General features: G+C 30.8%; 3 protein-coding genes across 3 annotated transcripts; all 3 read right to left on the bottom strand.

Moving 5' to 3' along the window:
• Window positions 1-3,960: 3,960 nt before the first annotated feature.
• Window positions 3,961-4,693, bottom strand: LOC124948641 (keratin-associated protein 19-2). The gene is made up of 3 exons (XM_047492524.1): window positions 4,625-4,693; window positions 4,191-4,344; window positions 3,961-4,108 (listed from the first exon to the last, which is right to left on the bottom strand). The coding sequence occupies exons 1-3, from the start codon at window positions 4,640-4,642 to the stop codon at window positions 4,050-4,052; spliced, it is 231 nt and encodes a 76-aa protein (XP_047348480.1). The 5' UTR covers window positions 4,643-4,693; the 3' UTR covers window positions 3,961-4,049.
• Window positions 4,694-6,513: 1,820 nt separating this feature from the next.
• On the bottom strand, window positions 6,514-9,210 carry LOC124948639. The gene is made up of 3 exons (XM_047492522.1): window positions 9,182-9,210; window positions 8,298-8,364; window positions 6,514-7,915 (listed from the first exon to the last, which is right to left on the bottom strand). The coding sequence occupies exons 1-3, from the start codon at window positions 9,197-9,199 to the stop codon at window positions 6,675-6,677; spliced, it is 1,326 nt and encodes a 441-aa protein (XP_047348478.1). The 5' UTR covers window positions 9,200-9,210; the 3' UTR covers window positions 6,514-6,674.
• A 427-nt stretch (window positions 9,211-9,637) lies between these two features.
• Window positions 9,638-11,455, bottom strand: LOC124948640. Its single transcript, XM_047492523.1, has 3 exons — window positions 11,403-11,455; window positions 10,315-10,417; window positions 9,638-10,098 (listed from the first exon to the last, which is right to left on the bottom strand). Exons 1-3 carry the CDS (start codon window positions 11,415-11,417, stop codon window positions 9,857-9,859), a joined length of 360 nt encoding a protein of 119 aa, XP_047348479.1. The 5' UTR covers window positions 11,418-11,455; the 3' UTR covers window positions 9,638-9,856.
• Window positions 11,456-23,755: the final 12,300 nt, after the last annotated feature.

Genomic DNA, 23,755 nt, shown 5'->3' with positions numbered 1-23,755 from the left:
GGTTAGCAGGTATGCAACGTAACAAGAACAATTTTTCTTTTTCTTTTTTTTATTTTCTCCACTGACAACGTTCATTAGTTTCTTCATCAGCACTCGAAAATTTCTTTTCAATGTATATTTTTTCTCGTTTGCTCGTAGTTTTAATCGTGCTAAATGGAACGGTAAAAGGATAATTATTAGTAGACGATGTAATTTAATTAACGTTCACCGAAGAGATAATATTTTCTCGATATACGCAATATCGACGTAACGATCCATCGAAAAAACATTAATACATCTTATACACCTTGTGTTTATTGCATATTATAAAAGATATAAATTACGAGCTACTGTATTGTATTTGTATTATAACATCTTATATCTGTATATTACATAATGACATGTTATATTTTTGTATAATAACATCGAGATAAAACTGACGCTAAATAATCATTTTCTTTAACAAGGTGCAAAACTATCAATAGATTTAGAATATATATAAAAATCGATCGGATCTATTCGACACGCAGATAAAAATCTCGTCGAATATATTCTTTGTCTTGATTGTACAAACAATACATAAAAGTCGATTTTATGGTGTGTACGACCTTCTAATACCGGACACGCAGACTTTGATCAAACTTGATTATTTTATTCGTGAATTCTCAAGGCCATCGTAGTCTTAGTGGCAATTATCCATGAATGAAATCCTTCTTCTCTCGTAGATCTCAACTTTCTCTCTCACGTTTATTCACTTTGTGCGTGAATGAAGGGATTTACGATGTCATGTTTATCTACGTTAATACGTCTGGACGCAAATATACGTATATGTATATTATATATATATATATATATATATAAAAGGTTATAATCGCAATTTCTGTTTAACCTTCGATCTTTAATTACTCTGATATAAATCTTTAGTAAAGACTTCGTGTTAAACGATGATAGGGGACATCGAATGATACGACGTAACAATTCTTTCTCTCGACATTATATCATACAAATAAAAGAGATAGAATAAAAGGAGGAGTTTCAAAATAAATAACTACAACTATAGACGGAATTACGGAAATGTTATGGCAATATATAAGTACCTTTCTCTCATCAGGATACGTCTTATTCATGTATCCCTCGTTTATATTTCATGAAATGTATATAGGATAAAGAAAGATTTCGTCTCCCACTGCTTCATTACGTTTAGTATAGAGATCTTTAATTTACTATGCGATGATTATCACGGATTCACACTACTAAAGTAGGCGTCTTCAACGTGGGAGAACAGGTATTTACGCAAAGCGGAAATATTTTCGAAATCACTATATTCTTTCAACGAACTCATTCGTTCATCTGTTATTAAGGCATTTGCCATTCGAATCATGCAAATTCTCGCGAGTACTGATATTTTTACGAAAAAAAAAAAAAACATTATTATGCATACGAAGTCGAAAATTAAGAAAAAAAGAAAAAAACTAAAAAAATGATTAAAAAAGAAAAGGAACTATAAATAACTTTGAGCGATTCTTCAATAAAAAAAATTCAAGGTATTTATCCCTCTCTCTCTCTCTTTCTCTTTCTCTTTCTCTCTCTCTTTCTCTTCCAGTTGTTATGATCTTTATGTGATTATTTTGAAGTTAAATAAAAGAAATCATTTCGAAAGTCGAGATTGATTAGTAACGAATTTTTCGTTTGAACCAATCGTAGAAACCTTGAAGATATTTTCGGGAAAGATGACCTTCAGGATGAATTAGATTCGATTCGATATAAAAAAGGAAGATGATGTTGGAGTCAAGGTGAACGTGTTAAGAAAATGCGATTGGATTAGGATAACTAGTAAACAAATATAGATAACTATATGAAATAAAGTATTAATGAGATGTAGAAGATATTTAACAAATAATATAATGAATGTTTCCTTATATATTATGAAACTGACTAACGATCGAAATTATCGATTAGATCTTATAAAGTTTTCTTTAATTTAAACTTCAAGGTGAAAGATGATTGGCGTTAATAAAAATTTATTCCATGAGTTTAACAATTTATGAAAAAATTCTTACGATAAACCTATGAACGTATGGTAAATGTTGGAACGCTCGTTGACCTGAAAAGTTACAATCGACCTCAGTGACTCCTCTTCGAAGATACGGACACTCTCATTGGAACTCTCTTTTCCATAATTATTACGTAAGTGTGAGTCGATTACGAAACTTGACGAATATTTTATATCGTCGTTCTTACTTTTATAACTTATTCTTTTTCTTTTTTTCTCGTTTTTTTTCTTTTAGTTTTCTTATTCGAGCATAAGGAAAAAAAGAGCGAGCGAGCGAGTGTGTGTGAGAGAGAGAAAGAGAGAGAGAGAGAGAGAGAGAGAGAGAGGGAGAGTGAGAGAGGGAGAGAAAATATATGTACAAAGGATGATTCTTCGAGGAGAAGGATGATTTATCATGCATGATTTATTCCATGAAAGTAATACGTGTACTCTAATTTCTTTTCTCGCGTCATATCATTGTTTCTTACAACTTGACTTATTCCATGCCGACGTAATTATAACGTTGATCCACGCTGCCATTCAAATAATGGAAATGTGTGAGCAAAGTAGTGATAAATTAGATAGAATTAAATTATGCAAATTATTACACGATGCATTCCTCGTAGAAAACGCAAGCGTTCCGTTATTAGAAGTATACGAATGAGAGCAGAATTTATTAAAAATATTTTTTTGTTTTTTTTTTTTTTATTGACTAACAATAAAAAATATCAATTAGATTCAATTCATTTCTATCGTAGAATAGAAATGAAATGATTGAATTGTATGAAGAAATTGTAACTTGTTCCAAGAGAAATGATATCTTTCTTAATTAATGACACCGATTAATACTAATATATTATTTAAATAATATATGTGATAGTGTTTTGTACAATTGTAATCCTATGTTTAACGTTAATTAACGATCAAAAAACTTGTAGTCTTTTTTCCTCACACTCTGCACATAAAAGACGATACTGTATGATGGATGATGCATTTGATATTTCAGCTCATACACGATGCTGCAATTTTTGTAAAGAAACTCCTTTAGAAAGTGAAAATGTTTGATCACAATTATAATGGGATAAATTATATGGTCGTGATTATTCTATAGTACATGAATACATATACATATGTACGTTCTTATTTATGTATGTACATATTTTGTTAAACGATCATGTTCGGTTTTCCTTGAACTGGTCTACCTTTTCGGATGCTTCATTACACAACGAAAGTTTGGTTGCTCGTTAAGGTCAAACAAAAGACAAAAAAGAAATAAAATGGATAAAGATCACCGTTCACTTGGTCAAAGAAGGTCATGGATTTGGGTCACGAGATCAAATGATGCGTTTTCGTATCATGATTAGTAGTACGCGCGGTTTACTTAGTACTTAAAATGTTTTTTATTAATACGAGAGACTTGGATTTTCGTCTTACGAAATTACAGATATTAGATTGTACAAGGAGAATTAAGAAAACTCTTGTAAGTTCATCGACCTTTTAAGCAACGTATATTTGTAATAAATAAAAAAAAAATAATAGTCTTCGTGATTATATCTTTTCGTATTAGGTTGGAAAAAATTTCGTCAAACGAAGCGAATTTGCAAAGAGACATAGTCGTAATTTATTGTCATGTGTTTAGAAATTTTACATCGCTTGGAATCAGTTTTCTAATGCGACGTAACTCAATCTTATTTAATGAGATTTTGAAATCCTTTGCTTCACCAAAATTTATAAAGACCTTTTATATAATCGGGCCAAAGTAGTACTTCTTTATTTTCTTTTACTTAATTCTTATGTATATATGTATATGTATATATATATATATATTTTTTTTTTTTTTTTCTATATAAGTACAAGGAATATTTGAAAATGCATAATACAAATTCGTAAGATACAATATTATAATGTAAAATTAGTCGTAAGGAAATTCTCGAAAGCACAGACTTATATAATTCGCGTAGTTTGAAACACGAGGGAAATGAGATTACTTTCTTATTGATATTTTCCTTGTGAAGTAAGTTTGTTATTGGAAAGACGATCACAAATAATATCCATAATTTCCGAAACCATGACCGAAGCCGTAATATGGGTAACCTCCTAAAAAAAAAAAAGAAATTAAGAACGATAGAAATAGTATTGATTTATGTAAAATGATTATATCTTAAATGTAAAATTTTACCATAATATCCGTAACCATGACCATATCCGTAGAACGGATATCTGTAGCCATAACCATAACCATACGGATATCCAAATCCGCCGAATCTGTAGCCGAGATATCCAGGTTTCGCAACGGTCATGCCGACGATGAGACTCAACAACAGAACTATTAACTAAAGTGGGGAAAAAAGGAACTAATAATATATAAATACACGTAATAGTGAAAGTTTATCATAAGAAAAAAAAATGAGATTTTAGATTGCTATTAAATTATCGACAAATGACTTAACGTTTCCGAGAGTTCCTATAAATCTGGTTTCTTTTTTCTTTCGATCTCTATTTATTTATTTATTTTATTATTTATATCTTTCTTTTTTCCTTTTTTTTTTTTTTTTTTTTTTTTTTTTTTTAATAAATTATGAAATTTTAATACATAGATAACGAATTACTCACGAGTTTTGAGTAGGCCATCTTTCGTCTGTCGATCGGATCGATCTAACGTCAAAGAAAACTAGAAACCCTGTCGAAGAAAACTGTCGAGTTTGGATACGAGTAAACCTCTTTTATAAGAAAGACGGTGGTGCTATTCTCGAGATTTTTTTTCCCCGACTACGGTATTGGTCCGTTCTGGACGACGTTAATAGCAAAGCCCATTGTCAGGGAAGATTATATGAATGCAATGCAACATTATGAAAGAATAATGCATGGCGTGGTCGCACACGTGCGGCTGATGCCGAGGTAAACTCGATGTACATCGGGTGCCTTGACATCCAAATTTCTTCCCAACGACTATGTCGTCGACGACGATTCTTGATTAATAGTCGTAAATAGCTTGACTACTTATTATACAAAGCAGAGAGAGAGAGAGAGAGAGAGAGAGAGAGAGAGAGAGAGAGAGAGAGAGAGAGAGAGAGAGAGAGAGAGAGAGATGATACGTCGAGCGAAACCGTTGCTTAATGCACCATAATTAGCAATCATTCAACGATATACGCAAGTGATATCAATGTGTTAGAGAGTTGAAAATGAAACCTTCCTGTCACGAGTATCGTAAGCGAAACAGAAAGAAGAGAAGAAAGACGAACGCTTGCTCCGCTGAAATTTTATGTAAGAATATTGAAAGATATAGAGAGGGAAAGAGAGAGAGAAAGAGAAAGAGAAAGAGAAAGAGAAAGAGAAAGAGAAAGAGAGAGAGAGAGAGAGAGAGAAAGAGAGAGAGAGAAAGGGAAAGAAGAAGGGAACACTCAATTACAAAACGTAGAAATTTGCCTAAGTCGCAATGATAACGCCAAGTATAATAGTATATATTGCGTACAGTGCAGGGACGCGTGGAAATACCACAGTGATGTAAGTCGACGCAAGCGATTAATATGCAAGTTGACAGCGAAATGTCAAAGTCGATTTTATTGGCCGATTTTATTGGCTATATTTCTTTTCTTTTCTATTTTTTTTTTCTTTTTTATTCACACATTATTTTTATATGAGTCGTCATCACTTTTGGCTCAATTATTCATAGAAATATCTTATAATTTAATTCGTCAAAGAAAAAAGCTAGTTTCGTTTTTTCTTTTTTTGTTTATCAAGAAAAACGAGGAAAGAAATAGAGGAATAGAAAAAAGAAAAAAGAAAAAATAAACAAATGATACATGATCGTATGCACTTTGTTGCATAAACGTTCTTACAACGTCGTGATCGACGACATAGATATAGTACTCGTAGAGCAAGCAAAATCCCATGAAAGAAGAAAATTAGTAGACCGTATGTATTATACATTGTCGAGTTAAGTATAATCGTAGGATAAGTTCTCAGTATGGTGGGAACACATCGGATATCATTACCATGGGAAACGGTTGCCATTGAGTCTGAGCCGAGAGATTTTAACGCGCCTCTATCGAGTATCGAGTATCGTTGAACTTCTCCATTTTCTGATAATAGCAAATAAGTACATCTTTCTGTCGTTGAATGTAAAAGTTATATATATATATATATAACTATTATCATGTATAAAATATTTTCTTACAGTTATATGAAACTATGAGATAGAAATGAAGAGGATGGATCATTGTGACTCTCAGTGATTTTTATTTTTTTATTTACATACAAATTATTGAATTCAAAATGCATGGATGATAAAATATGCATTCGTTTTATAATATTTAATAATAGAATTTTGTTATATATATATATATATATATATATATATATATATATATATATATATATATATATAATATGTATATATATAGTATGTGTATATGTATTGTATGTATATATATTATATTGTATATGTATACATATATTTTATGTGTATATATATACATTGTATGTGCATACACACACCCATATTTGGAAGAAGATAACAAATTTTAATCTGTTTATTAAACATTAATAAAATCAATATCTTCCACTTCATCATCGACGACATTATTTTTGTATCTTTCATCATTTATTTGGTAATAACTATATTAATTTATTTATTTGGTAATGACGAATACTAGTCTATTTATTAAGCATTAGGATCAATATGTTCCAAATCATCATCGTCGATCCTCTCGTTTTCCAAATCATCTTCGAATGGAATCGTTGATACTTTCATTTTATATTCCGAATTAGAAGCATCAATTGTCTTCTCCGCTTTTTCACTAGCCGAAATTGTTTCCGCATCTTTGTTCTCCTTTGTATTGGAATTTCCATCTCCATTACCATTTTTGCTACCATTCTTGTTACCATTCTTTCGTTTTGGACCATAACCATATGGATGGAACGGCCCAGGAAAGAAATCATCATAATAATAATCATAATACTTGTGATAATAGGGATCGTGAAAATGATGATCGACGGTCTCGTTGTGGTCTTTATGATGATAATAACCTGGACCAAATTTGTAAGGCGGTGGGGGAAAATCATAAAACGGTTTATAATGTCCATAAAATGGTCGGCGATCATCAGATTTTGGACGATCATTTTCTTCTTTCGTTTCTTCCTTGCTATTACTACTATTTTCATCAGAATTACTCGAATCCGAATTTGGCCGTCGACCTGGATGACCGTAGGGATATTTGTAACCTAAAGGATGATGATAAGGAAAGTGTGGACCAAATTCAAAAGGTCCAAAGTAATGTCCGTCGATTGGTAATGGACTATGATGATATCTGAGGTCACCTCTTTGTCGATTTTCAAAAGAAGAGTAACCATTGAACCCATTTAAACTACTAAACGGTCTACCCACAACTCCATCGCTCGAAATTCGATCGTGAGATCGATAAATAGAATCGAAACGACCCGGTGATTCGATATTTTCAGCATTCGCAAAGTTTCCAGTGTTAACGGGACGACCTAAGTTAAGCCTTCCACGTATATCAGTCCTATCATTTAGGCCAATTGATTGAAAATAATTATTTGGGACGTTGTAAGGGTCGTAAAATTGAGACTGACGATAATCAGAATTTTCAGGATAATTTGGTCTCCCGTAAGAATTGTAAAAATCGTTGGCCTGTCTTCTAGTATTTGAAAAACGACTAGGTTGTTTAAGATTGCCTTTCTCTCGGTATATCTCAGGCGTTGTGGCCTCGTCAACGTTGTCCTTAGAACTTGACAATGATTTTGGAGTATCTCCAGAATTTGTCTTCGTAATCGATGATAATTCGAGAAATGATTTGTTGCCTCGATTAGTTGAAAGTTCGCCGAGTATAGTCGGAGTTAATACAGAAGCAACGTTTCTCGCAAAGGTCGTCAAAATGTCGGAATCTATGAGAAAAAAATAGATTTTAGAAACTACTGGGTTCCTTTTTCTTTAGGACTTTAGAGGTCGATTAAATCTTTTCCTTTTTTTTTCCTTTTTTTTATATAAAATATTTTATATACAATATTGAAGGTAAAATATTTAAGAATTTAAAAAACTTGTAAATTATTACGACACAATCGAAGTAACGATCTAAAATAAGTTCCGGAATCGTAATGAGATAAAAAATATTCAACATTCCACGAAATCGTCAGATTACGGGTGACGAGGAAAAAAGATTCTAAAAATACATCGGGCGAACAAAAAAGAAATTTTATCTTTAGATTGGCATTTAACAAAACTACTTTTTTTTTTCTTTTCTAACTCGAACGATAACTAATAACTTACTGATCGTGCTCTTTGTAGCACTTCCAACACCCAAAACGTTCCAAATTGCTACGTAGCATAGGAATATCTGTAAAAAGAATTTGGTTTTTTGGTTTTTTTCCCTCTTTTTTTCTTTTTTACATATTTATTAGGTAAATAAGATTTTAAAGTATTATCTGTTTAAACGCAAGGAAATTTCATGATTGAAACATTTTTAATGAATAGAAGGGGAATAGAATAAAATGACAAATATTATCAATGCACTGTGCAGCAAAGCATGAAAGTCGAATGAAAAGGACGAGGGATTAATCATCAGTGAGTCCCTTCGTGCGGAACCTTCTTACGTATATACATATATATCTTCGATTGCGTCCTTGCGGAAACAAAAAAAAAAAAAGGTCAAATTATTTTTTCGAAGTTTTTTAGGATCATTCAATTTAAGAGAAAGGAAAGAATATTCGGTGGATTCGTTCATCGATTAAGAGAAATCAAGATACGTTATAATAAGATGTATGATTAGCATATCCGGATTTCTAAGTAATTTTCTAATATTTCATAGAGTCATGCTTGTATTTGATGTGCATTGGACTAAAAATAAAAACGATCTTACTAGGAAATGTTTGTTAAACGATTGAATTAAAAAATATGAAATTTTTCAAACTGTTCTAAATCATTTCTAAATTGAGAGATTAGAAATTATTAATAAATGATCGAGCGTTATTATTACATATGAAATATATTGATTAAAATTTGATAAACATTGATATATTACACTAATTTAATTGTATATAATTTAATGTAATGAACACCATAGTTACACTTTGACAAATCAAAACTTTTGAATGAATGAACGTAAATACAGTCACTTATTGTCATTAGTATTAGTACGCACATTAGATACTCACGTGGAGACCGTAATGCATCGTGCGTGGGATCGATGACGACTAAGGGGTATACAACGATTCCGATGTCATTTATACTTTCCTCTCTCTAAACATTTCTATGTCCCTTCGTTCTTAAAATATAATACGAATGTAACAATATATATATATAGGGATTTACATTGAACGTATAGTTGGCATTCTTTGATGCAATTATACGGTTCAATCGTTCGATGCTCACAACTTACTTAACGCATGAATAATCAGAACTCTGTATTCTTTCTTTCATATATTTAAATTTATAACTAAAATTCTTCTTTTTTATCATTATTATTGTTGTTATTATTATTATTGTTATTATTATTATTATTATTATTATTATTATTATTATTATTATTATTATTATTATTATTATTATTATTATTATTATTACTATTATTGTTATTATTATTATTATTATAAACGTACAACGTACATTTGTATTTACAATAAATGCATCAATGTTTGTGTAAGCAATGTGAGAATGTAATTTGCAAGGCATTTCGTATTAATCTTTAAAAATTTCATTTACAAGATTAACTTCTCCTCGTTATTAAATCCTTGCGAAATGGTACCTAACGAAGAGATTCGAATCTTCAACGAAGCGTATTTATGTAACAGAAGATGATTCTCAATGAGAAAATAATGAGGATGAACCTTTCAAAATCCGATTTGAGTGATCGTCCCGACGACACCAGGTGCGATAACACCTGGAAGATTATAAATCTGAACAGGTCGTGTTCCATGGGTGACAGCCAATCTTGTTGCTCTAAAATTTGGCGTCACGATCACAGGTCGAATAGCTTTCACCGAGGATAATCTTCTTGATTGAATCGCTTGTTGAGATGAGAATCCTGGATATTTTGCTAGCATACCTGATACACTCCCGTAAGGAATACCGCCTACGAATTAATAATAAAAATATTTTTTTATTTATATCTATAAAAAAAGAAAAAATTAAAAATAATTAAAATTTTTTAAATAATTCCGATCGTTATAGAATTATATTAAGTGGTGTAATCTATAAGATTTAGCATGAAACATTTTAATATTGAATTATCAAAGGACATCGTCATAACAGGAATCTATGATACCGATTGTTCGATTCTTATTCTTACCGTATGCCAATCCATTTACCATCTCAACGATTCCTGCGCTGTCCGGTAATGGCGCTGCAGTTGATAAGTTTATCAACTGCATTAATCCAAATAAAAAGAGAATCTACATAAAAAAAAATAAAGAATATATATGTATATATACTTATATACACATATATATGTATATATATATATATATATATATATATTTAATATGCTTAAATAGATTCTAATTCGATTCTAACGTAAATCGAATTAAACGTGAAATATGTCAATGAAAACCGCACTTTCTAATTGCTCAAAAATGTAAACGCTTTCAGTCGCGCACGATAAAATTAATATATCGTTATAAATGTTAGAAAGCATACGACAAATCGATATAAAACGATTGCCTTGTAAAATACCGTACAAATTATGTAATATTTCGTAATAGACTTTCTTGAATATTTTTAACGTTTGACAACGAATAAACTTTTTTAATGTTTCCATTAAAAATCAACGAAATCAATAGTTATATAAGTATATAACCTAACATGCCTCTTTCTTTTGTTCTAGGTGAATGCAACACGGTACTGTGATCACGAGTATTCAGATTAGAATAGCAAGAACACGCCCCGGATCGAATTGCATCGCGACAGATCGAAGTAATAAAAATTAACAGTAGTGAGAGTTTATTTGCCGTGAAAAGTTTCAACAACATTTGATTAATATTATCATGCTTTTTTTCAGATTTATCGCGATCGTCATTGTATCACCATTGTTACGATGGATTATACGGAGAATTACTTTTCTTTTCTTCTTTTTTCTTTTTTTTTTTCTTTTTTTTTTTTTTTTTTTTTTTTTTTTTTTTGGAAAACTAACATCATTGAAAATATCAAACTTGAACTTCGTAAAATTATTTACACTTTCAATATATCGATTAGGCAAAATTCTTAATTTCATAGAATCGATCAAATCTAAATAATACTGATTATTATTTTATTCCACAAGATAAAAGAAAACAAACAAACAAACAAACAAAAGATACATTAATTTCTTTGAAATTATTTGATAATAAAATCTCTCAGAAAGAATATATTCAGTAATCTCACGTAAATCACTTATAGTACCTTCGTAAGAAACATGTCGTCTGTTTAAATGTTATTGCACGACCAACTGACAGGCAAAACTAGGGTACAAAGGCAAGGATCGAATTATATAGACGGCGTGGCATTACCGTTGACCAATCGTGCTCTAGTGTTCCCTTTCAATTTCCCGAGGACTTATTTATCGTGTTCTAGGATTTTATCAACGCGTGTCATTCCACGCTAATACGTTCGTTACCGCTTAACAAGGATACGTATGTTCTCCTACCCTGAGATACCTTAACCTTGAGAAAAGTGCGGGGCGCCTCTCACATCGTATCTACGTGAAACAGCTTATAACTTTTGTCTACAACGATCAAGGTTCAAATATTTCATTCGCATTCACGTTTGATTACGTTGACCTAACTATAATAATAATAATAATAATTCTTATTGTTATTATTATTTTTTCTTCTTTTTTCTTTGTCTTTAATTAATCGTCATACATCCCTTCTACTCTGAAAAATCTCGATGTCCTTTAGAGATAGGAACATTTAAGAAAGAAAGTTTGGTTAGAACAGGTTTTTACGAATTATTTTTATTTCAGTTTTATGCTTATCCAACTACTTAATTAAGTACTTACGATACCATAAATATATTCCATGTTACCAAAGTATGTTTTTTTATCTCTCGGTTGAACATAAACATTTAGAAAAATACGGATATATGAATAAATCCACATTCCTTATTTTTTATTTATTTTCATTTTAAATAAGATTGTGAGCAATATTCGAATACTCTTTCAACTTAGTCATGATTTTCACAATTCTGTAATCTATCGCGAATCAACTCGACATATTCTGCCATTTATATAGTACTACACATGAATTGGCATTGAGGCTAACCACATATGCACACACACACATATATATATATATATATATATATATATATATATATTACATATATACGTGCGTACATATATACACACATACATACATACGATCGATTGACGATCCTGTTAGACGATAATCTGATAATCTAACATAATGTTCATCCTTTTTTACTTTATTTACATTGATGCTATAGAGAATGGTCAAGTCATCTTATTAATTATACATACAATTTTCAAAGATAATTAAGATTAATTGTAGGTATTTGCATTAAACGTAATATTATAGGTCTATATCTCCAAAATTAGATCAAGGTTTCATTACTCTTGAAACTCACAAAACATGATTCCGTAACTCGTTTAATGACCTCGGTATACTATTCATTTATATAGTTATGTTATAATAAATTATTAATATAAATATTATCATTATAAATGTTATAGTAATAGATAGATTATCGTAAAGAAAAATATGGAAGAGATTGCATATTTTATTTATAACAAAATATTACAGATAATTAGATGTAAAAATATATTTGAATACAATATAAAGAATAATTAAATAATATATAAATTGTAAGCTATAATAATTAAATATTCAAAAAAAGAGATTGTATATAAAGTCCGTAAACAATGAGAAATTTTTATTTCGATTAGGATCTCGAAAAAAAGGAAAAAAAGAAAGAGGAATTATAACACGTAAATAATTACTTACGTCGTTCTACGTAATAATACAACCTTTGTTCCGGATGATGTAAAAATTTGATCGACGATTTAATTTTATTATTTTTTTCTTCTTCTTCTTTATCTTCATCTTCCTCTTTTTCTTCTTTCTTATTCTTCTCCTTTATCTCTTCTAATTTTATATTTTCATCTTTGAATCCACGATCGTTCCTCGAATATGGCTCCAAAGTTTGTCCCAAAAGGTTGCCTGTTAGATAACTCTGAAATTGTATAACATTTTAAATACATAAATGAAAATAGAGAGAAATTAATCGTAGTGACGATCTTCGAATTTAAAAAAGAAAATATATATATATATATATATATATATATATATATATTCATGGAATTTTTTATGGAAATAAAAAAAATTATAAAAATTCGAAGATCATCCGTTCAAAGAATCTAAATTTTTTTTTATTAATAATCGTAATTTTTCAATATTCGGAAAACGAGATAGATCTGAATATTGTATTTATATACGAAATAATTCATGACGATAATTTTTGAATTTTTTTTTTTTTTTAAATAAATTCATGGAATTTCTTATGGGGAAAAAAATGTATGAAAATTTGAAGATCATCTATTCAGAGAATCTAAACTTTTTTTTTATTAATAATCGTAATTCTTTGATATTAAGAAAACGATAGACGTAATTATCTATATTCCAAAAAAGAAAATAATTCGTGACGATAATCGTCGAACTTTTTAAAATAAATTTATGAAATTTTTCATGACAAAATTCTGAAAGTTTCAAGTTAATTCATTAAAAATTTCAACTTTATTTTGTTAATGATCGTAATCGTACGATATCTAGGAAACTCAATAGACCTAAATATTACATTTAAATATATATTGTAAATGAAAGTACATAATTTATGACGATAATCATTTTCAAACTTAAAAAAAAAGAAAAGAATTATATTAAAGTTGAAAGATCACTTATTTAGGATATAAATTTTTTTCCTTTTAATTAATAATTGTAATTCTCTAATATTCGGAAAACGCGATAGATCCAAATATTGTATTTATATACGAAAAAGAGAAGAAATAATTCATGACGATAATATTTAAATTCTTTTTCTTTTTTGAAATAAATTCATGGAATTTTTTATGAAAATTTATGAAAATTCGAAGATCATTGTTCGGAGAATCTAAATTTTATATATTTTTTTTAAATTAATAATCGTAATTCTCCAATAACTAAGAAACGGTAGACCTGATGTTGCTCAAGTTGTGCTTAGTCAATCGAATGACTCCTTTCTGATCAAGAGAACTTACTTCTGTCGATGGAATACCGCTGAGATCAAGATCTTGTGAGATTCTCCAGTTATTATCCTTCTTCGTGAATTCCGATATATCAGGATCATCTAATTCAGTGATGTTCTTAGCTTTGTTAGGCTCGATAGAGATAAACATTTCCTTGACACCATCCTTGTCTATTTTTTTCGTTCGATAAACATGATCAGGCGTTTCCTTAGTTGTCATTGATATCCTTTCGACATTTTCACTAGTGATATTTCCACGATTACGATTGATTTCGTTTTTATTGCTGTAATGTTTCATTTTGAGTGTTCCAGGATCGTCATTGGCATTGATAGTTGAATTTTCGTTATCAGGATAAGTCGTCCTGATAAATGACTCTTTCGAGACTCTCGAACGATGTTCAATAGTTGTAGTTGATGGTGTTGGAAGGGTATCTTTTATTTCGGAAAATTGATTATTCGTTTTTTGATATCTCGTTTGAGGTCTTTGTCGTATTAACTTTTTAGTAGACACGAAAGTCGTCGTCGTAGTTGTAGTTTTAATCGTTATTGGCGCTGTAGTCGTCGGTCGAATCTTTCTTCTTTTAACTTGTTCTATAACAGGTTTCGTTGAATATTTTTTAACGTCATTGTTAATTTGAACATTTTTCTTTAAAATTCTACGTCTTCGTGATCTGTCGACGTTTACATTGTTAGGTTTAATTGTTGTTTCCGTGTTTATCGGAAATCGTAAAGTATTAGATTCGACTTGTTCTTTTTTTAATATTTCCTTCTTTGTTGTATTCTTATGATTTTTATGTTTTATCGTGGCAACGGAAGTTACTTCTGTCAGATTATTTTCTTCGATCATCCTTCTTCTTCCAATATCTTTTCTAGGTGCCAAAGTAATGTCCTCCGGCACCAAATTTCCAGTAATGATCCGACGATGATTCGAAGATCCAGTTCGATCTTTCTTCCCCTTTAATTTTTCTGGATCTATGTGAATATGATTGAAACTTTTATGAATCGATTTTGATGATTTGAGATTACTCGAATTATACTTGCTGCTGTATTTAACCGGTTTATGCAAGGAACTACTTTCTTCTGTATCGAAATATCGTTGTCCATTAATTTTTTGTTTCTTGGAAAGAGGAATATCGTATAATTCCCAAGGATAGAAATGAGTATGTGTGTCCTTAGAAGATGAAACATCTTCGTTGCTATCCCTCGAACTAAAATCATCTAATTTTCCATAACTTTTTCTCTCCCTTCTTTGTTCTCTTGCCAATCGTTCTCTCTTCTCCCAAGGAAACTCATAACTCCAGAATGGAATAGATTTCGATTCTTCGAAGAAATTTTTATCTCGTCTTTCGTCCTCCGAACTCCAAGGGAACGATATATGTCGTGTTCTCTTTTTATTTTCATCGTTTACAGTCTCTTCGCTACTTTCTTCGAAAGACGAGATACTCGATGTCTCGTATCTCTGCATCGAAAATGGTGGATGATAAAATGCCGGCTTGTTGATACGAGATCCTAATTCAGAATATTTCTCATCTTCGTAATTTTCTGACGGGGAATACGGTCTGGAAGAATAATAAGAGAAAAATGTTTTATCTTCCTCCTTAGATACATCTCTTTCCTTAGTTTCTAATGTTCCTTCATCCTCTTCATCTTCCTTTTCCTTTTCTGAAGAATCCTCTACGGACTCATGGGAATGTTCATTGGATTTGAAATCTTCTTCAAGGTCACCATTAGATACTTTCAATTGAGTCTCTTCAACGATCGGAGAAATCGTTGTTTCTTTTGAAAATGCTCCATGGTATCCTGGAGCATCAGAAATTAGATAGTCGGAATATTCTAACGAAGTCGTTGATAAAATTGCTGCTGGTGTTGTGCTAATGTCATCCATATTCTCATGAACTTTGTAATTATTGTTATCTTCCGTTATCGATTCCTTTTCGCTAGAATATTCCTGGGAATCTATTTGTGTTCTATCTCTCGATAACGTAGAGTATCGTAAGTGTTTATTCGAAATCCTACTAGGTGTCGTTGTTTCGCTCACGTTGCTATTATCGGACCAAATTGTTGATAAAATCGTAGATATCGTTGAGGAATCGAAATTGTTACGTTTTCTTTCAACGCTGTTATATCTCGGCTCCTTTCTTCTACTATCTTCGTCTAATGTCCTTGACTCCCTTGTAAATTTACCGACATTCTTTAATTCATCTTTTGGTTTTAAATGTTTGATTCTATCTCTGATCGTGTAAACGATCCTACTAGACGAATCTTTTTCTGAATCGTCAACGGACGATGTCAAATTTTTAGATACGACAGAGAATTTTCGTCTACGAGGTCTCAATGTTGTATTAAATCTGTTAGTTACGTTTTTAATATTTTCGTTTGCATTTTTTTCGGTTATTAAATCGACAAGTTTCGAACGGCCAATTGGCTTTTTTATACTTCGTTTTTGAATTGTTATCTTGTGATAACGTCTAATGGTTCTTGGAACGTGATATAACGAAGGCCTTCTTCTACTTTTCCGTGTAATTCTGTTTCTTCTTGGACCATTTATTTTCCCAAAATCATTTGGTTCTTTCGGAGGTAAAAGACCATCGATCCTGGTTGTATTAGAATCTGTTTCAATATCTGATAAATTAGTTTTACTGTCGAATGTTTTTACGTTTATTGCATCGGCTGATATTGATTCAGTTAGGGTTGAAGGACTGATAGTTGTCATTCGATGATTACGATAAATGTCTGCGGATTCTTTTATGTTATTCATTACATCTTCGTAAATTTGTCTGTGATAAGGGGCAGATGATAATTCTAATGATGCAGATATACGTTCTTTTTTCGGTTGATTTTTTGAAATTCTTCTCTCTCCTTTCAAGTTTTGCGTAATGTAAGGGTGATAAGAATCTCTCTCAGGTTTTCTAGAAAGTTTCTCTGGAATATATTCTTCGCTAGTTCCAATAGGTAACACTAAAATTCTTTTCGAAAGCTTTTTGGGATCCAATTCTTTTGGCAAATAAGGATTACCGACATTCTTTTCCATGAACAGAGGATTATCGAACGGATTCTCGTCAAAGTATTTAGCTTTGAAACAATCTAACTTCTCTCCTAAACCTCTTAGACGAGGTTTGTGTATGCTAGGATCTCGATCGTTGGATGGTCTTTCTTCCTTAGGTAGAACTTCATCTAAATCGGCATCTATTTCCTCGCAATTTTTATAGACATCGCGGGAATCATAAAACTCCATTCCAGTTGACGTCTTTCTTGGAATCTTTCCAGGATTAAGAGCATACTTCAGACCGGATAAATCGGATATCCTTTCGTTTTTGTAGAAAGGATATTTTTTTAAATCGATCTTCGTGATTTCTTCGACGACAGGAAGTTTCTCGACTTTTTCATTGGCAAGTTCTTCAACGTAATCGTAATTCGTCGGTATATCGACTTCGACATTGACTTCGTCATTTTTCCTTTGATTTTCTAATTTTTCATTGTTACTTTTTTCGTTATCTTTATTAAATCGTTCCTCTATTTCCTTATCCACCACTAGGGTAGTTATTTTAGGTGCTTCGTTTAATAATTCCTCGTGAGGTTTTTTATCATCTAATGACTTGCTAATATTTCTTTGACGGGTTCTCTCTTCGTAATCGTTATTTCTCGATTCTTCCGTTACTCTCGAATTTCTTCCGTCTTTCATAACTCGAAAAATGTTATCTTTATCCTGATTTATTTCTTCGCGATTTGTCGTGCCATTATTTACCTCGCCTTTCACATATTCCGCCGTTCTTTTTCTTCTCGTTCGAGATTTTCGTTTTGGATCTATAATCACTGGAGCATATTTTAATATCGGCTCGATATTGCGATAATATCCTTCTTCGTTGTTATAAGGAAATGATACAGAACGATATTTGTTTTGATAATTCGACGGCGGTAATAATTGTGTCGATAATGGTAATGGTGGTGGTGGTGGTGGTGGTGGTGGTGATAGCCCGAGAAATGAAGAAGTATCGATTTTATAAATCGGAAGCGAGGACGTACCAAGGAAGCTGTCCACGCTTGAGATCGGCCGATTCCGTAGAAAGTTTTTATCGTTTGGCTCTCTCATTATCGTTTCGCTTTCGATCGGTACGCTTGATTGATCAACAATGGCCAATTCGCTACCAGCTGTTGGACGATCTTTCACACGAAAGTCGATATATTTGATCTCGTTCGGTCCTCTTGAGTTTGTAAAATCATTTGATTCTTTCGATCGATCTAGATTCATAACATAATTCAATACTTTCATGTATTTCGCCCTTTGATCGTTCAAATTTTTGTTATATTTAACATCATTTGAATGATCTTTAAGATCATTCTCTTTTCGAGATCGAGAAGACATCGAAGACTTCGTTGATTTTTGTGGCTTGTATCTTCCTAAGACTTTGTATTTTATCTTTTTACGATCGATAAAAGGATTCGAGAAATAATTTTCATCGTTATCGTCGATTTTAGTATCGTCCGATTGGAAATTTTCCGTTTGATTTTTTTCAGGTAAAATTGTCGTTGGAGATTCGATCGACTCGTTGCTTAAAACGAGACCATCAAAATGTTTTAAAGAAGATTGATCAGTTGTGCTATGCGTCGAAGGTCTCCACGAGTTCGAAGTATCCGAGATAACTGAACGAATCATTGGATCATCTGTGAATTCAACGTAATTATCAACGTTGGTTTTTCTTGGCCAAATTTGATCGTTGTTTTGAACAATCGATGTGATCAATCCAGCATTAACTGTTTCAGAATTTGGGCCGTAAGGAAAATAATTCTGAGAAGCTTGATAAACGGTAGGCAGAGTCACTATTTCTTTAATAGTTGGCAAAAAATATGATGCAGGTAGAGTCAATGGTGCCGTAGTAATCAACATTGGTGATTGTAAATTAGGAGACAACGTAGTCGCATCTTTACGAGTCAATGTAATTTCTTGTTCGTTCAATGGATTATTTGTCGTCGTTTTCAAAAAGTCCCATACGATTTTACCGTAATCACTTGTCGATTGATCAACGATTGTTCGTTCGGGATTATTATAAACAGTCGTTATGTCCGTTATTCGATCGGTTGGATTTTTGTTATAAATATTTTCGTTTTCTGTCTCATCTTCTTGACGATCGTGATTATTATTTTCATTGCTAGATATTTTATTATTATCAGTTAATTTTCCTTCGGAACTCGTGGATTGTTTTAATTTCTTCGAATCGAACAGCCGTATGTCCGAATTACCTTCGACTTCTTCAGCTTCTCGCTCGAGATCTTTTTCTAATATTTCAATTTCGTTTCGAACTATCAATTTAGGATTCAGGTTAGATTCCAAATAATTTTCACGTGAATTTTCTTCGTTGTTTTCATCGTGTTCATTATGGTCATCCTTGCGTTTTGTTAGTTTGTCCGAAACTATCCTTTCGTCACCATGTTTTTCTTTCAATTGATTACGAAGATTTCTATTAAAATCCTCATGAAAATCAGCGTCCCTGGTATGTCCAGCATGATCGTAAGCCGAATCCTCATAGCCTTCTTCTGTATAAACCGTGTTTACCTTAGAATTCTTCACAACTTCACGTAATCTTAATGCGTTTAGTTTTTCTTCATCAGTATTAGCTTCCTCGATGGCTTCCTCTCGTGGCGCACGTTTAACCGTATGAGTTCCTCTAACCTGTGCATATATTTTTGTAGGTACAAAATCTATAGAAATATTTTTCTCTTTTGATGGTTTGGCCCAATCACCTGGTGCAAAATATTTTGGTTTCGTTGCAATTTCCTTTTCAGAATTTTCATGTTCGGAATAAGGTATTTTATGATCCGGTGGTTCCTCGATATCTTCTGATGATATCGAAGAGATATCTTTGGACGTCGATATCTCGTTTGGATCATTTTTAACAAGTTCTTTCGATTGAATAAATTTTTCGTCGTCAGAAAAAATTTCGATAGCTAATGATCTATTACAAATTGTACGGATTAATAGTAGAAAGAAAATGATCGATTTTACATCCATTCCTCAATATTAATCACGATAAGTCATTATAATATTGATAATACTTTTTTTTTTTAAACTTAGACTTTATCACGTCTCGCACGATTTCACTGCACTTTGAATTTCGATCGAATAAAATGCATCACAAAGTTGATATTTGTTTCTATATATTCACTTTACGTTCTATGAAATCTTCGGTTGTACTGTTGAACATTACAATCGTGTCGAGCCGATTTATATTTTCTGGTCGTGTAAAAAGTAGTGGGGTAGGGTGAGGAATGATAGAGTTAGCTTTAGAGACTTTATTCACGGAGCGTGTAGTTCGTCGACGTTCGACGATTTTGCGATCTCTCGATAGTACCTTCTCAGAGTTTATTACTAGAAAGGGAATAAAATCGGAATATAATAGTATCGGTACCACTTACGGACACTTTCGTTTCGCATATTTTTATTTTCTCCGATAAATCTCGATCGAAGGTATCGTAATGAGATTTCTCGATTATGTTTTGTTCAATTGCTATAGAACGTAACGTAACACTAATAGATTATATATATAGTTATACATTAACACGCTGAATATACTGATCACTGGTGACTGGCAAATTAATTTTTTTGATATTCCAACTTACGTACATTTCTAAGATTTCTTTTATAACATTTTAGGAGATTAAAGTTTTTTAATAACAACAGTAAAATCTAAACTAGATGTTATTACTATCTTGTATGTTTCGTCTAGAAAAAATTTATAGAAGATATATATATATATATATATAATATCTTCTATATTATATATTACATATAATATATATTATATATATTATATATTATAAGGAAAATATTAATTTATATTAATTTGACAAATATTATATATATATTAGATATTAGCTTATGTGTGTGTGTGTGTGCTTGTGTGTGTGTCTGTGTGAATGGATATATAGGGTATACCGTTTATATACAAAAATTTGACTATCTCGTAAGAGATCGAATTTATACAAATTTTTTTATAGAAATGTTTTTGCAGATTTGTTTGACATGAAGAGAAATATCATATGAGTGCCAATTTTTATTTTGCAAAATTTAGCGATTACTGATGACAATGAAGATATACAAGAAGACATACGCAGAAAGAATAAAAGATAGAGAAGGATGATCAAGAACTTTCATAACAAACATATGCTATAGACAAATGCAAGGATATGCATTGTAAACGATAGAGAAATTATGAAACTTATTATAAGTTAAATCCACAATGATGTATCGATATCAATCATAAATAAAGAAAACTATATAAGCTAAATAATAAAATTAGTCCTTCTTCACTAATCTATTAATATATATTATACATTACATTATATTGCGTTATAAATTATATAATATTGTATTATATTATATCTCAATTTATAAGGATAAGTAAATGTCGATATAATTAGTAAATATAATGTACTTTATATATATATAAATAATTAAAATGAAAATAAATATTTGTTTTGAATAAAAATTCAATGTGTTTTTTCTTAAATCCAATCATTATTATACCAATTATTCTTTATACCTCAAATCTATTATATTATACCTCAAATCTATATAATTACTATACAAAATTTTGTATAGTAATCATATGATGCAAAAATAAATGACAGAAAAAAGTTTTCTCAATTTCATAAAGATAAAAAGCCCGCAAAGTTTGATTTGTGGGAAAAATATCTGCTTTGTCAAGAATATAACTTTTCAAACAGAAAAATATAACTTATCAGGAGGTGACATGATTTTATGTGCCATCTCTTCGTAAGTCATGTGATCCTGATACAAAACTCGATTTTCTCTTTTCCAGGAACGATTTTCACTTTGTCCAGAATTTGTCAATTCTAAAAAAGTCAATTTTTTAAATAAGAAGAGTAATGATAGAAGATTTAGTAAAGAACACTGTGACTTTTTCTTCGCGTTAAACATTTTTATTTTCATTGTTATTAGTAATAGTATATACATTATATTTCTTAATTGTACAAATGTTTATTTTATTATATAACTGAGGCTATAATATAATACACTATGATACACTATGATACACTATGATACACTATGATACAATATAATAAATATAGTATTATAAATAATACGATATAACGCAATATAACATTGTAATAAAGTATGTTCTCATAGTAAAGTATGTTCCCATTATGCTTCTCAAATTACAGGGCTAATTAAACAAAATGTATTTCGTAAGAAGTTCGGCCTTCGTATGCAACATATAGCCTAGTAACAGGCAACCCGCGATACGTGATTATATCACTTCGGAACACACAAATTTATAATATAATTTATAACACTTTACAACAATAAAATACCTTATATGGTAAGTTGATGAATTCGTCTTAACAAAAGCCATCCAACTGTAAGAAAAAAATATATTTTCATATAAAAAAAAAAAAATAAATTTGATTTCGAAATTTTTCCCATTATTTGATCTCTAAAAATATTGGCCCTACATGACATGTCTCTTCATACCAAACAAATCTATTAAAAGATCATTTTAATAGGTTCAGTCTCTCACGAGATATTTCAATTTTTGTTTGATATAAACGGGACACCCTGTATATAAGTGTTGGTAGTCATCGTGCTAATGAGTTCATACCACATGATTCAAAGTGCTACGAACTCTTAGTTGAAGCGTTCCACAGAGAAGGTTCCATAATAGTTCTTTAGAAGTTTCGGTCGAAGGAAGAAAGTCGAAACGCATGCTGCATGGAGTCGTCACGCTTCGCGAATCGACACGGTTAGGAGTCAGATAATAGCTTTTGCCGAGACAAACGATTCACGGACGACCGAGTCAAGTAAATCGCTTCGCATTCTGTCTATTTGGTCTCACGATATTTCAAATATTTCGATTGCTCCTTTTTCCACAGAGAGAGAATCGCTACTTGTTTTTATTCGAATGAAATAAAAATAAGTGTAACCTTCTTTCAACGTTAACGAGTAGAAGTCGTCGACGATTTCGAAGAATTTATCGTCTTCAAATTCAAGTTTAATAATCATCTTTCTCTTTTCTTTTTTGTTTTGGGTAATCACCTAGAATTTCATTTCCAACATATACATGTATATATATGTATACACATGTAATGTATATGTATGTAAACATATGCATGTATACATATGTATATGTGTGTGCGTGTGTGTATATAATAGATATTTATATATATAATATGTATATATTATTATTATTATTATTATTATTATTATAGGTATATGATAATTCATTTTATTTTCTTAAATTTAACGTATAAATAAAGAGTACAGCAATATATAATAATAAATATAAAAAACGGTCACGAACAATTGATCATTTATCTAGGATGACTTATGATACTATTATAGAAGTCATCTTTAATAAAAGATACATTAATGCGAACGAATATAATACTGTATTCCGATATTTAAGCACGAATTCGTCATTGAGATTCATATTCGTTATTGCATAAATAAATATATATATATATATATATATATATATATATATATATATATATATTTG

This window comes from Vespa velutina, chromosome 4 (genome assembly GCF_912470025.1).
Source record: "Vespa velutina chromosome 4, iVesVel2.1, whole genome shotgun sequence".
Lineage (NCBI taxonomy): Eukaryota > Metazoa > Arthropoda > Insecta > Hymenoptera > Vespidae > Vespa > Vespa velutina.
Note: the sequence above shows the minus strand (reverse complement) of the source record. Positions and strands in the feature narration are given on the sequence as shown.

Bases quoted from the DNA above. Each gene is read 5' to 3' on its own strand.
- LOC124948641 (XM_047492524.1), bottom strand. The intron at 4,109-4,190 runs GTAAAATTTTAC...TTTTTTTTTTAG, and splicing joins TCATGGTTACGGATATTATG to GAGGTTACCCATATTACGGC.
- LOC124948639 (XM_047492522.1), bottom strand. The intron at 7,916-8,297 runs GTAAGTTATTAG...TTTTTCTCATAG, and splicing joins TGCTACAAAGAGCACGATCA to ATTCCGACATTTTGACGACC.
- LOC124948640 (XM_047492523.1), bottom strand. The intron at 10,099-10,314 runs GTAAGAATAAGA...ATTAATTCGTAG, and splicing joins GGTAAATGGATTGGCATACG to GCGGTATTCCTTACGGGAGT.